The 14,400-nt window shown below is 38.7% G+C and overlaps 1 protein-coding gene across 3 annotated transcripts in view; it reads left to right on the forward strand.

Annotated features, from left to right (window-relative positions):
- The window catches only part of RALGAPA1 (Ral GTPase activating protein catalytic subunit alpha 1), a 193,055-nt gene that overhangs the window by 135,020 nt on the left and 43,635 nt on the right, over positions 1–14,400 (forward strand). For all 3 annotated transcript variants that reach the window (XM_075531079.1, XM_075531077.1, XM_075531078.1), the window contains exon 36: positions 5,948–6,103. In XM_075531079.1, the coding sequence (XP_075387194.1) occupies positions 5,948–6,103 (156 nt within the window). The remainder of the gene's footprint in view (positions 1–5,947; positions 6,104–14,400) is intronic.

The raw sequence follows: 14,400 nt of genomic DNA on the forward strand, positions 1-14,400 counted from the left end.
TGAACCTTGGGTGAGAAAAGACTGGCCTCTATGGTCGTTTGATCACACGATGTGATCAATGAAATTTTGGTAGCATGAGATAGAATAATGTTAACCATTACATATAAAGGTAGGCCTGATGAAAGCATTTGTAAAAGCTTTGAATAAAGACAAGTTGAGACAAATATATAGCACATAAGTTACTTGGGCTTACCATGGAAAAGCCAAAGGCAGGAATTTTTGAACGTTTACAGATCTGATAATTTATAAATAGCCCACATTACATAGTATCATTGGATGGAATCGAATCATGTGCCTGGTCTTCATTTGTTCTTGTTTTGAAAATCTTTGTCGCCAATAAGAAGGCAGGCAACTACACAATTAGTACAGGAAATGCTCTTTCAGTAGGTTTGGTGGTAGTGTGAGTTGAAAGTCCATTATCTGCTATTACTTAGATCACTTTACAAAGAACCTTGGTGACTTCAGGAAAGAGCAAGGTAGAAGAGTTCTCCAAGACACAAAAGCAATAGAAACCAGATACCAAGGAAGATGGGATACACCCGTGGTAACAGACTGTGGGATCTTCTGCGAGGTTGCCCTGGCAGATCACACCCTCCGAAGCCTTACAAAAAGGGCTGCTGGTGTGTCGAATGCCTGGAGAGTTTGCATTTGAAATCTGTGCTTTGGGTATGAAATTAGAGTTTCAAGTAGTACGTTTTTAATTACTGATATATTTCCTGGTTAAAAGATACTATTAATTTAAATACTACATTAAAATATCATGATTTTTCTGTAGGTGAGCATATGTTCTATATCTTAAAAACTAGAGGTGATAGAGGAAAACTGGTGCTATTTTTTGAATCAGGTCAAATGTACCTAGAAATAAGCCTAACATTTGAGGCACCAAAATATGGGTTGACTGGCATTATCTATAGCTCCAACCCAATCCCAATCAAAATTCAAACAGCCTTCATTACAGGTTAGGAAGACCCAATTCTCTATGTGGAATAGCAAGAGGCCCGGAATAAAGAAAAAAGCAAAGTAGGAGGTTTCACTTCCTGATTTTAAAGCATACTGTACAGCAACAGTCACCAGATAGCCAGGTACTGGTTTAAAGATCCTGATATTTGACAAAAGTGATACGTTCATGCAACGGGAAAAACTTCCTCAAATGGTGCCTGGGAAATTGGATTTCCACATGCAAAATAATGAAATGGGACCTCTATATATCATTCCATACACAAAAATGAAAAATCAATTTAGGACTTCATAAACAGAATTAAAACCATAATAAACTGCTGGTATCATTATCAGACTTTTAACAATGTACTATCGAATACAATAAAAGCACAACAGAGCAAAAAGTGGAATTTAAAAAGACCTAATAAAAACTGAAGACTATTCTTCAATAAAAGATACTACCAAAAGAGTGAAAGGGCAAACTACCCAGTGGGAAAATATCTTTAGAAACTGTATATTCGACTCACTCACTGTCTCACTCACTCTCACCCAGTCTCTCTCACTCACTCACTCACTCACAAAATAAAAAATAAAAGAAACTCTATATTCAATAAGAATCTAATCATCAAAAAATATAAAACAACTCCCAAAAGATAACCAAATTGTAAAATAAGCAAAGGATTTAAATAGACATTTTACCAAACGGGTTATTCGAATGGCTGCGGGTCACATGAAATGATGCCCAATGTCATTAGCCATAAAGGTGATGCAAATCAAAGTCACAGAAGAGACCATGTCACTCCCACTAGGATTGTTAAGGTCTTTTTAAAAATACCAAATGTCAGGGATGTGGGAAAACTAGAATTCTTGTGCATTGAAGATAGAACTCTAACGTAGTACAGCTGTTATGGAAACATCACATAGTAGTTCCTTAAAAACAAACAGTTGAGCTACCATATGACCCTGAAATTCTATTCCTAGGTAGATCCAAAGAACTTGAACGATGTATGAACATAACATCAAGTGTATGCTAGTCTATAATATGAAAAGAGTAAGTTCTTTAACCTAATTTAAAATAACATAAAGTTCTGAATAGGAATTTCTCAGGAAAAAAACACATATAACACACATATAAAAGGACAGTTTATGTGTGAGAAGATGCTTAACAACATTATTCATCAATGAAATGTATATCAAAACCAGAATATTATGCCACTTACCACCTACTAAGCCAAAAATAATCACTAAAATCTAGTTTTCATCAAATCAATTCCAATTTACAAAAACCCTAGAAGACAGAGTAGAACTGGCCTTTCCAAGGCAATAATTTGTTTTAATGTTTTATTATAGCATGTGATCCGTTTTTATGTTCAGTAATTTAGGCATATTTTGCTTTCGCTCGTCTGTTTTCAGATCCCAGTGTACCATCAAGTATCCCACTTCATCACAGTGTTTCGTATTCCATTTCTCCTCCTTCCATAACCTGTGTCCTAAGGTTTAGCTTAGCTAGTTAAAAATGTCTGCCTTGAGCATTCTGCTCATTTAAAAATAATCTGTATGGTTTCAAATTGACAACAACTCAAATGAATAGCTAGTAATGTTAGCAGGCAATGAGTTTCTAACACTGAGGGAGGAACAACGCAGAAAAAGAGCATGGGAATGGTCGCACAACTCGAAGAACGTAATCAGTATCACTGGCTTGTCCATGTGGAGACCGTTGAGTTGTATGTTTGGCTGTGTGCATGTGATAGTTTCAAAAATTTTGTGGAAATTTTTATTCTTTTACTTGCATTTCTCCATTAATTTTTTAAAGCTCTCGTGTATTCTTAACAGCAACAAAATAAATAAAACTTAGGATGGTGAAGAGAAAAGTAGCAGAGCTAAAATTACTAACACCCAATTAGTAGAAGGCTATGGAGCACGGCGGGAGCGCAAAACACATCTGCAGTTTCTAGTCAGACTGAGCACTGGCATATCCGCTCTAGCCAAAGGCAGAGACCATAATTTTGTTTATGCTGGATCGAACTTGATACTTGGCCAGTTGACCTCCTGATAGACATGACCTGAATTTGTACTGGGTGCAAGTATCTCTTTGTTGTTTCATGACAGAAATTGCTTCCCTGGCTTTTTGAAATGTCAATTGGGCCTTCTCCTTCTTACACATTATTTGTATTTTTGTCTGTATAGTAATAAGATCTTATCCTTACCACCTAAAAAAAAATAAAGTGTTTACAACAACGGAATATTGAACTGAGACTTTCTTCTTACATAATCAGAGAAATGAACAATAATTGCCTAGAGATTAAATAATTTATTAAAGACTCAAAAAATCTATACTAAAATGACTTTTTAACCCATAGATTAGCAAAAATTATAAAATTGAATAATAAACTGTTTGAGAGAGTGTGAGAGAAACAAACACTCTTACTTGTTGGTGGTGTAATTTATGGAAAGGAATTTGGTAATATGTTTCAAGGTTACATATACACATGCCCTTTGACTTATAATTCCACTTTTCACAAAAAGGGATCTAGTCTCACAAATGCTGCTTGTGACATATGTTCATTGATATTCAGTGGAGCATTGACAGTCTAAATTCTCTAAATCTTCCTTGGAGGAGTATAAATAAATAAATTATTACATAACCGTAAAATTGACTGCTAAACACTCATGCAACCAAAAACAAGAGGAAGTTCTTCATTGACTAATATGGAGTATTATCCAAGATGTGCAAGTGCATATAAAAAAGAATATTTTTGGAAGAATACATAAAAAAATTGCTTTCAGAGAAGTGTAACTGAGAAGCTGGAGGAAAGAAGTCGGAAGGGACACTTGTCATGGGAAACCTGTTTGTACTTGTGGTGTACTGATGTACCAGCGTGAGAGGTTTCTTCTAGCCCTCGTCTCTGTAACTTCCACCAAGCGATTTACAGAGCACATCATCTCTTTGGAACTGTGTGGGGCCATGCAAGTTGGAAGTACTACTTCTTTTCTTTATGGATCTCTGCAGGAGTTGATGCTATTATATGATGGAGTTTGAAGTTATTTGTGAATAGGTTACAATAACAACAAGGTTAATTTTAACTAAAATCTTAGAACTACCATGAGGATCGATCAATGTTGCCATACTTTTGGGCATAAATCTCAGAAGCAGGAATAGAGGATTTCACTACCATCAAGAAAGGAGAACCAGGCGCAGAGTGTGTCTTTTGGACCCTAATGTCCTCCGTATGGAATTTCCTTGCTCTAGGAGATAGCTTTGGCAGTTGGTGAGTGGCAGCAGTAGAGGAAAGAGAATCTAGAGTCCCAAACAGAGTGTGGGTTTCCCTGTCCATGAAGCAAGTAAAGCTGACCGTTTATGGTGGAGACTCACTTGTAGAGTGGGGTGCCTACAGGCAAGGAAGGAATCTAGGTCTCTTGATCCACAGAACTAGAGGTGGGTGCGGGATTTGGCAGAGTGGCATACCCTTTGGGCATGTCCAAGCAGGGCAGAGGCCATGGAGCTGCACGACTGAATGATTGAGGGCCAGCAGGAGGCCTGCCTATGAGAATGACTGAGAAGAGACGGTCTTGACCAAAAACCTGTCTTTTCTGATCCTGAATGGTAACCTGTTCCTTTCCTTAATGAATCCTGTAGTCATGAGTGTGGACTGAATTCTGTTTGGCTATTGCAGTGGATTATTGAACCCAGCAGAGAATAGTGAGTGTATTAGAAAGGATGGCTGGTCTAAGAATTGGTATTAAAAAAGAAAGAAATGGAGGTTGTCTGACCTCAACCTCATAGGAATCAGCCTAGGGCAGTAAGTTCGATATTCCTTGTCCCTTGTGAAGTCAAGAAGGAGCCTGAGTGGCATAGTGGGTTACGACCTGGGCTGCTAACCACTAGGGGAATAGTGGAGACCTGCTGGTCTGTGAGACAACGATGAGGCTTTCTGCCCTATAAAGATTTGTAGTCCAGGAAACAGTTCTGCTCTGATCTACAGGGCTACTGAGTCAGAATCAACTCCATGAAGCCAGGGGAGATCAGACTGTCCCTATACTATTCTTAAAGTGTCTTAAGAATTGTTTAATATGTGAATATATTACTAAGTAAATTTTTATAAAAATATAAAAAACTGAGACATACTAGTGCTATTAATACTAATCTATCATGAGCAGCCATTAGTAACTGACTCTGATCTTTGAGACATGTTCAGTTCATGTGGTGCTTGGATTTGTTTTGTGATTCTCCGTTTTAAAATAATTACATTTTAATATTTTTATGTATATGCATAAATGGTTTTCTCTGAACAGATGACACGTTGCATGGTTTTCACTCTCCTTCCTGTCCTGTGTTTCCCCAGTTCTCTACAGTGGAAACAGTGGCTAGCTTCTGAGCATTGCACAAGTATGAGGGATACTGTCCAGTGCAATGAACTTGACATTACTATATACTACATTTATAACAAGGGAAATAAGATATTTAAAAATATCAATGCACAGATTAATTAGTAATTTTTTAAAGCATTTGAAGAGTAATTAAATTCTGCATTTTAATATTTTTATTCTGGACCATTGAATATTTACAAACCAAGAAGGGAGTTAGCTGAATATATATCACACCTAATCATTTTACAAAATTGCCATTACTTTATTCCAAGTCATTTCCGGTTGTTTTGGGTTTTGTTTTTTGGAGTTTTTTTTGTATTTCTTTGTTAACCTGGCCTAAATGTCCCCACACATCCTTTATAATGTACCATTAACACCTAGTATGCTAACAAAAGATGCATAGTACAGAGCAGTTGATTTTTCCTTAATTAAATCCCACTAATTAGAGAGCCTCAAATACTTAAGAAAAAAATAGCAGTGTGTGGATCAGCTCTAATTAAAAATTTTAGGTCAAGCATTGGTTGGTATACGCAAAACACTTTGTTCCCATTGTCTCTTCAAAGTGAGGATTTTAATTGGGGCTTTTTCAACAGTTTAGAGGTTTGATTGGTTAACTTCTGTGATTCTTGATTGCTTCTAGGTAAACCTCACAAACCATTGTGGCTTTATGGGAGGGCTGCAGAAGAACAGAAGCACAGGGCTGAGCACTCCGTACTTTGCTGCCTCCACAGTAGAAGTCGTGTTCCATGTGTCAACAAGAATGCCTTCTGGTTCTGATGACTCTTTGACCAAGAAAGTAAGTGCTTTGAATTTTAAATCCTAATAATTAAGAAAATTAAGATATAAATGTCATAGTTGATCGAGTACTATTTTGGGTCATAGTGCTTTTCACCCAAAACTATCTTTAGGAGCTATATTGTTATAGAGGAACAAAAAGATGACATGACAAGTTTAAAAATCTCTATTTAAATGGATAATACTACTTTTCAATTCCCAAATTAATGACATTTATATTGATTGAAAAACAACTAATTATTTCAAATCACTTAAAATGTAGCATATGCTGTATCATAATTTAAATAAAAACTAACACGGGACAAAAAATAATGTATTGTTATTTAAATTAACAATTTTGTCTGTCACTTTGTCATACTGTGGTGGCTTGTGTGATGCTAAAGACTCTGACACTGGTATTTCAGATACCATCAGGTTCACCCAAAGTGAACAGGTTTCAGCAAAGCTTACAGACTATGAAGAAGAAATAGCCTGTCCACTTTGGCGGAATTAGCTACTGATAACCTTTTGGGCAGCATCGAAACCCTGTCAGATACCATCATGCATAGCAGCAGAGCACTGTCAGAGTCAGTGCCAAAAGACGAGCAGCTCAGGGCAGAAGGCACTCAAAGTAGGTCTGAGGAAGAGCTGCCTTCTCAAACAGCAGCTCACCAGAACTGCACGAGTGCCTCTGAGACCTTTATTTGCTGACGGGGTGAGACTCAGAATGAAAAGAGACTGCTACAAACAGCTATTAAAAAATGGAACTTGAAATGTATAAGTATGAATCAAGGAAAATCCGCAATTGTGAAAAATGAAATGGGAAGCTTAAAGATTGATATTCTAGGCTGAAATGAACTGGTATTCCCTATTTGGAATCAGAAAATAATATGGTTTCCTATGCTGTGAATAACAGATTCGAGAGGCATGCCCTTGCATTCGTCATCTAAAACAGCGGTGCTCAACCTTCCTAATGCTGTGATCCTTTCATACAGTTCCTCACGTGGTGGTGACCCCTCCCAACCATAGAATTATTTTCGCTGCTACTTTATCACTGCAATTTTGCTACTGTTATGAATTGAGTGACCCCTGTGAAAGGGTCATTTGACCCCCACCACCCCCCAAAGGGTCGCGACCCAAGGGTTGAGAACCACTGGTTTAAAAGGACATTTCAAGATCTGCCTTGAAATACAATGCTATTTGTGATAGGATATATCTGTCCACATAGCAAGAAATCCAGTCAATACAACTATTTTTCAAATTTATGCCCCAACCACTAAAACTAATGATGCTAAATTGAAGAATTCTGCCAATGTCTTCAGACAGAAATCGATCAAACATACCATCAAGATGCATTGATATTTATTGGTGTATGGAATGCAAAAGCTCAAAGCAATCAACTATAGTTGGAAAATATGGCCTTTCTTAGGAATGAAACTGGAGACCACATGATAGAATTCTGAAAGATTAACCACTTCATAGTAAATTCTTATTTTCAATAACAAGTGCCATTTTACATGTGAGTTTCTCCAGATGGAATACACAGAAATTAAATTAACTATATCGGTAAGAAGAAACTTAATATCAACAACTAAAATGAGACCAGGGACAAACTGTGGAGCGGACCATCAGTTGCTCATATGTAAGTTCAAGTTGAAGCTGGAGAAAATTAAAATAAGTCCATGAAACCTGAAATGTGAATTTCCAAAAGCTCTCAAAAATACCATTGTTTCATTGAACACTAATGACAAAAGACCTGATGACATGTGAATGGCAACAGGAATATCATTCATGCAGAAGTCAAAAGGTCATTTAAAAGAAAGGAAAGAAGAAAAAGATCAAGGTGGATGTCTGAAGAGACTCTGAAACTTGCTCTTATTGTAGAGTAGGTAAGGGGAATGAAAGAGCGGAAAGCTGTAACATCAGAAGCAAAGATGATGAAACTTCATCTCACATAATTAGGACATGTTATCAGGAGAGACAAGTCCCTGGAAAAGGACATTATGTTTCCCAAAGTAGAGAAACATTGAAAAAGAAGAAGATCCTGACAAGATGGATTGACAACAGTGGCTGCAACTGTGGACTCAAACATCAGCGCAATTGTGAAGGTGGTACATTATTGGATGGTGTTTCGTTCTGTTTTACATAGGGTCCCTATGAGTCAGCACCTCAAATCAACAAAATGGATTTTGCTATCTCAAATTTATAAGGGATACAATGGAATCAGCTTGATTGCCCAAGTCTTTTCAAACCTCCACCACCATTTTGCTAGCTACCAGAGAGGAATTCAAAAGTACTCCCTCCAGTGTGCCCACAGAAGATACCTCGAGGAAGTTTTCAACCCACATTTTTCTGTTTTTAATGAGAAACTTAAAATTTTTCTAAAAAGTGAAACCTTGCCTAGTATTTCTTAGGTTTCTTCACTTTCTCCTCTTCTTCCTTCTGAATTATAACTTGTTCACTTAATAAATCCTGTAGTTATTGGTGTTCTCAGGTTCTGCATGACCATGGCGATGAGTTATTGAACCTGACCAATAGTGGAGTGGAAAGGGTGATTCGTGTCAGAAGTGGTAAAGGAGGTTGGGTGGTGTCTGATCTCCTCGTCCTTCCACTTCCTCACCCCTCTTACTCAAACTCTTTGCTTATCATTCCCATCTCCTGTTCGTTCACTTCCTATTAATGCTTGAGTGAAAGTATTTTGCTTTGATTTGCACATCTTTTATAGAAAATGAACATGATCATTGTATTTCTTTATATATTGGCCACCAAATGTCTTCTTTGGTGAAGTGTTCAGTTAGTAGCTCTCACTCCGTGGGTAGGACTGCAGGAAGTACATGTGAGGGTGGGTTGTGCAGGCATAGTTGCTGCCTCCCATCGGGTGGGACGAGGTGGGGATAAAGAAGGGGCAATAACAACCTAAAATAATAAAGGAAAAAGAAAAAAGCAGTAAAAAAATAACATCTAAAAAGGAAAAAAGGAAAGGAAAGTAAGGGAAGAAAAAAGATAAAAATTGGGAAAGAAGAAATAAGAGAAAATGTGTGTGTGTAAGTTGTAAAAATGTAAAAAATACAATTAAAAGGGGAAAATATGAACCGAAGCAAGAAAGAGAAGGGAAAATGAGGTGAGAATAAAGAAAAGGGATCAAAGTATCAGGCATCAAAGAACAGAAAAATCATGTCATTGTGTGCTCCCCTCCCTGATACTACCGCTGAAGACAACTGGGGGCATAAGCAAATGTGGCGAAGAAAGCTGATGGTGCCTGGCTACCAAAGATAAAATGTCTGGGGTCTTAAAGGCTTGAAGGTAAACAAACGGCCATCTAGCTCAGAAGCAACAAAGCCCACATGGAAGAAGCACACCAGCTTGTGCAATCACAAGGTGTCAAGGTATCAGGCATCATCAGAACAAAAAATCTTACCATAGTGAATGAGCAGGAGAGTGTGGAGTGGAGACCCAAAGCCCATTTGTAGGCCACTGGACATCCCCTTACAGAAGGGTTTTGGGGAGGAGATGAGCCAGTCAGAGTGCAACGTAGCAACAATGAAAAATACAACTTTCCTCTAGTTCTTAAATGCTTCCTTTCCCCGCACCGCCCACTGTCATGATCCGAATCCTACCTTGCAAGTCTGACTAGACCAGAGGGTGTGCACTGGTACAGATAGGAACTGGAAACACAGGGAAGCCAGGGCGGATGGTCCCCTCAGGACCAATGGTGTGTGGCGATGCTGGGAAGGCATACGTAGTGTGAGTTGGAAAGGGGGAACCGATTTTAGGGGTCTACATGTGACCTCCTCCCTGGGGGAAAAGTGGGTGAAGGGAGACGTGGGACAGAGCAAGATATGACAAAATAATAATTTATAAATGATCAAGGGTTCATGAAGGAGGGGAAAGGGGGGAGGGGAGGGAAAAAGTGAGTAGCTGATGCCAGGGGCTTGGGTGGAGAGCAAATGTTTTGAGAATGATGAGGGCAACAGATGTACAAATGTGCATTAAACAATTGATATATGTATGGATTGTGATAGGAGTTGTATGAGCCTCTAATAAAACTATTTTTTAAAAAGAAAAGGAAATAAGAAAAAGCAAGACAATGGTGGGTATAAGACCCAGAGTGGGGAAATAATGGGGCCATGCACTCTTGCATCCAAGGAGCTACTAGGGCTGCAGTGGGTGAGGAATTAGTGAAGCCCAGCAAACATGGAGTTACTATTGCTCCTGGTGGTGACTGGAGGAGTTTACATAAACTTAGGGGGTAGCTTAGGTGAGGGTGCTTATCCATAGAAGGACTCACTTGGGCACAGAGGGCAGCTGGGAACGGGGCTGCTGGTTGTAGTTCTTGTCCACCAGGAATGTATCGGAAGAGGTCCCCTGTTTGGCACTGCTTGCTCTGCTGGAGGTAAAGTTCACATCTTTCAAATGGAGGGTTGAATTGCCAGCAGGCGATGATGCCACCCGCCTTGTCTTAACAAATATAATAGCACTGAGAAATGCTCGGCGTAGAGCTGTTAATCGGGACAGGATTCAAAGCTCTTTTAGGTGTGCTCATAAATGACCATAGGGCATACAACTCTGCTGCAAGCCTCAACCCGAAGGCACTCAGCTTCGCTTCCATGGGTCAGCAAACCCAGCTGCAGAAGGACTGTACTCCACAAGCCTCCTAACACAGAAGCACTCAGCTTTACTTGTTCGGTGACTTAGAAGTCCATCATTCTGTCCCGTGCTATGGCTCTTGGTGCTGCTGCTGCTGCTGCCGCCCCTCTGATGTTACAGCTGTCTGCTGGATCCAGGAGTTTCACTGTGAGGGGATCTTGAGTCCGGAGAACCTCCACTCTTGCTGTTAATGAGATCTCTGCTTCTCAGAGATTCATTTTTTATGCAATAGGGTGTTATCCCAGGGGAGTCTGTTCATAATTAGTCCCAATTGAATCCTATCAGTATCATCCCCACCTTCTTACCAGACCTATGCAAGGAAAGGTCATTTAATGACAGTTCAAGACTTTGGCTAGAAGAACTGTTGCCCCAGCAGCTGCTAACCACAAAGTCAGTGATTTAACCCTCCAGCCCCTCCTCCAGGAAAGATGAGGCTTCTGGCCCCCAAAAATGTACAGCCTAGAAAACTTTGTATAAGGTTGATATGGCTGGAAATCGACTCCATTACCGTGAGTTTGCTTTGAGTTTTGACCTATTTCAAAGGTAGGGATTAGCCATGTTTCTGGTCACCAGAAGCTTTCAAAGAATAAACTCAGGGAGGGTCAACCAGCCACCAGTGTAGGTGCTTGTGGTGTCTGTTTCCTGTACTGATTGCGCAGTTTTGCAAAAGTTCTGGCCAGATGAGATAATTCACTATTTCCATGTGTCTCCTCTCTTGGTTCTTACTCAGCTTCTTCTCCTAGTCAGTGTTCAATCCATTTCTCTAACCCTTACGCTGAAGGTCAGGTTTCCAAAATTATCATCCATATCTGTATAATCTAGTCTCATCTTTGTTCTAGAGGGCTTAGGTAACATGTGGTAGTCGAGGTCTGGGTAACTTGTATGCTTAGTCTGCCATTTTGCCGAAGTCGCTCATCTATGTGATGCTTGCCCTTAATGTGTTCCTTGTTGTCTTAGTCTGAAAGATGTATCTAAATAATGGTATTATGTGTTAGCTCTATTGTAGCATGAAATTCTCTTTGACAGAAGGTTAAATGTGTAACCTTAATGTAGCAGCAAGTTGTCTTATACCAGTTCTCCTTAATAAAAAATTTTACTGTGTTGGTATTTTTTCTCCTGAATCTAATAAATTCCACATTAGTGATAATAAGTTGAGGCTTTGAACAATTGGATATCATTAGATTGTCCCCTCTTTCCTAGGTACATATATCTTTAGGTGTGTTAATCCATTCAGTTGACACATTAATGAGCTCTGGTTGAAGTGTAATATTGAGGGAAGTAAAGCTTGTTGGCCTCAGCATGGAGTTTAATGCCCCTAATTGAATTAGATAGTCGACAGTCAGTATAAAGAAATAGCCATGCCTCTGGCAAGCTAGAATTATTTATGACTTTGGCTCTTTGTTTTAAACTTAATAGGAGAAAATCATTTATATCCATTAATTTTAGCTATGACTTTAAAAATATATAATATGTGTGGTAATTTTCTAATTTTAAAGATCCTCAGAATATGTATCAAATGTCTTTGGACCCATTTAAGTGCAGCACTTTGATATCTTGAAAAGAGACTCTTTTGCTAAGGTTCGGGACAGCAGCATCAGATTTTGCATAGCGTACTATACTTTTTGAACAAATTAAAGATTCTGCCTAGACAAGTCTCTCAGAAATATTGTACCACCAGATCAAAAATCCTGATATAACCCCAGTTAAAGCCAACTGTTCTATAAATTACCTCTACCTGAGGAAGATTGATGGGAAAATGGTTAAAAATAATTTTCACTTAGCTGTGTTTATTCACCCCTAAAAAATCAAAAGTGGTGCAAGCATTGGTGTAAAGTGTTCACAGGAGTCTCTCTCATTTCCTCTGTCGCCTCGTGCTAGCCACTTGCCGACACTCTGCTTCCCAGGGAGTTGAATCGTCCTTGCAGGAGTTTGATGAAGATCAAGTTGAGATAATTGTAACATACTTAGTTGGACTCTGTAGTCTATCATTTCATTTCCTGGATCCCCCAAAAGAAGGAAAAGAAATACTTTATTTAAGTCATTTTCCTCTGAAATACTGTTAGTGTAATGCACAATATTTCATTTTCTGTCTTGAAATTTGGTCACAACAGTTTTCATATAATAGATATTATATTTCTGCTTCGTCTTATTTCAATTCTTTTTATTTTTTCCTTGAAATATAGAAATAAAATGATATTTCCAAAAAACTGTATGTTGGCTAGAGTCTGGAAAGCAAATTAATAAAACAAGTAAGGAATAATAATAAAATAATATATTTCACTGTGCAGATAAACTTGCCGTTAACAAATGTTGTGAAATTGCACTACCAGTCTCAGTTTCAAATGTAACGGAAACAAAACCCAGTCACTGCCATGCAGTTTGTTCTGACTTAGCGCAGCCTGCAGGACAGAACGAAGTTGCCCTAGGGTTCCCACGGCTCTCACTTTTGATGCAGCGGACTGTCCAGGTTGCTCTCTTGGAACAGCTGGTGGGTCCAAACAGCCACCTTCCCGTTAGCCAGTAAGCGCTTTAACCACGGCAACACCAGGGCTCCCTTTACATATAACAACCTTCTACAGAATAATTGTTTTAATCACAGGCTCTCTCTTTAACCCCAGTTTCTCTAACTACTCTGGTAACAAGAATAAACGGATAATGAAACCAGAGGATGTTAAAGTTTCAAACCAAGTTTATCTCCGCACTGGAGTGGGGCAGTTTGGAAGGCATAGAGTGGCTTCTCCTTGCACGTGAAATAAAATTCTGTCCTCGCTGTGCTTTTCCCGGTGCCCTACATGGTTTCACTGGCTGCCTGCCACTTTTCTGCTCTCTTCTCCTTTACAGTTACCACAGTCAGGCCTCCCTGGCTGCCTTTACAGCCTTCTAACATGTGAAGCTAATTCTTTTCTCAGGAGTTGTGCACTTAGTGTTCTCTCGGTTTGAAAAGTTCTTCCAAATCTCCAGGCTCTCGTCATTGTTCTAGTGTCAAATCCACATGAAATTTCCTCAGGGACATTTCCAGATCATCCTAGCTAAAGAAGCTCCCATACACTTGCTCACACTGTCACGTTGACCTGTTTGATTTTCTGTAGAGCACAGCCATTTAAAATGGTCCTATTGTGTTTCTTTTTGTAAGTTTCTGTCTAACTCCTTCCACTAGAATATAGAGACAAGGATTTTGTCTCTGTTTTGTTTACAACTGTATCCCCAACATTGCATGTATCCCCAACACCTCAAACCAAATTTGTTGGTGTTGAATAATTATGTGTTGGCTATAGATACTACAGCCATAAATCAAAGAACATTTTAAATAATGACACTTATTATTATCAAAGTGAGATATATAAATCATGCAATCATTTCAGATAATTCTATTTATATATACTGTGTATTACTTGATGATAGAAAAAATTATGAAGAAAAATATTATTACCTTGTCTTTTTAATAGCCATATTTATTGAGTACCACTAGTAAAGCATAGTATTAGATGCATAGAACTTTAAGAAAATGCCAAGCTTGTAAGAAACTTAATCACCTAAAATGAATGTCGCCGCCAACAAATGAATGTATGAGAATGTGTAACTCTAAGTATAAGCAAAAGAAGCCCTGGTAGTGCAGCGAGTTAAGCATTTAACCACAGGGCTTGCTTGCTACTCCAGAGGGGCACTCTCTCC

The sequence above is a fragment of the Tenrec ecaudatus genome, chromosome 14, assembly GCF_050624435.1.
Source record: "Tenrec ecaudatus isolate mTenEca1 chromosome 14, mTenEca1.hap1, whole genome shotgun sequence".
Classification (NCBI taxonomy): Eukaryota; Metazoa; Chordata; class Mammalia; order Afrosoricida; family Tenrecidae; genus Tenrec; species Tenrec ecaudatus.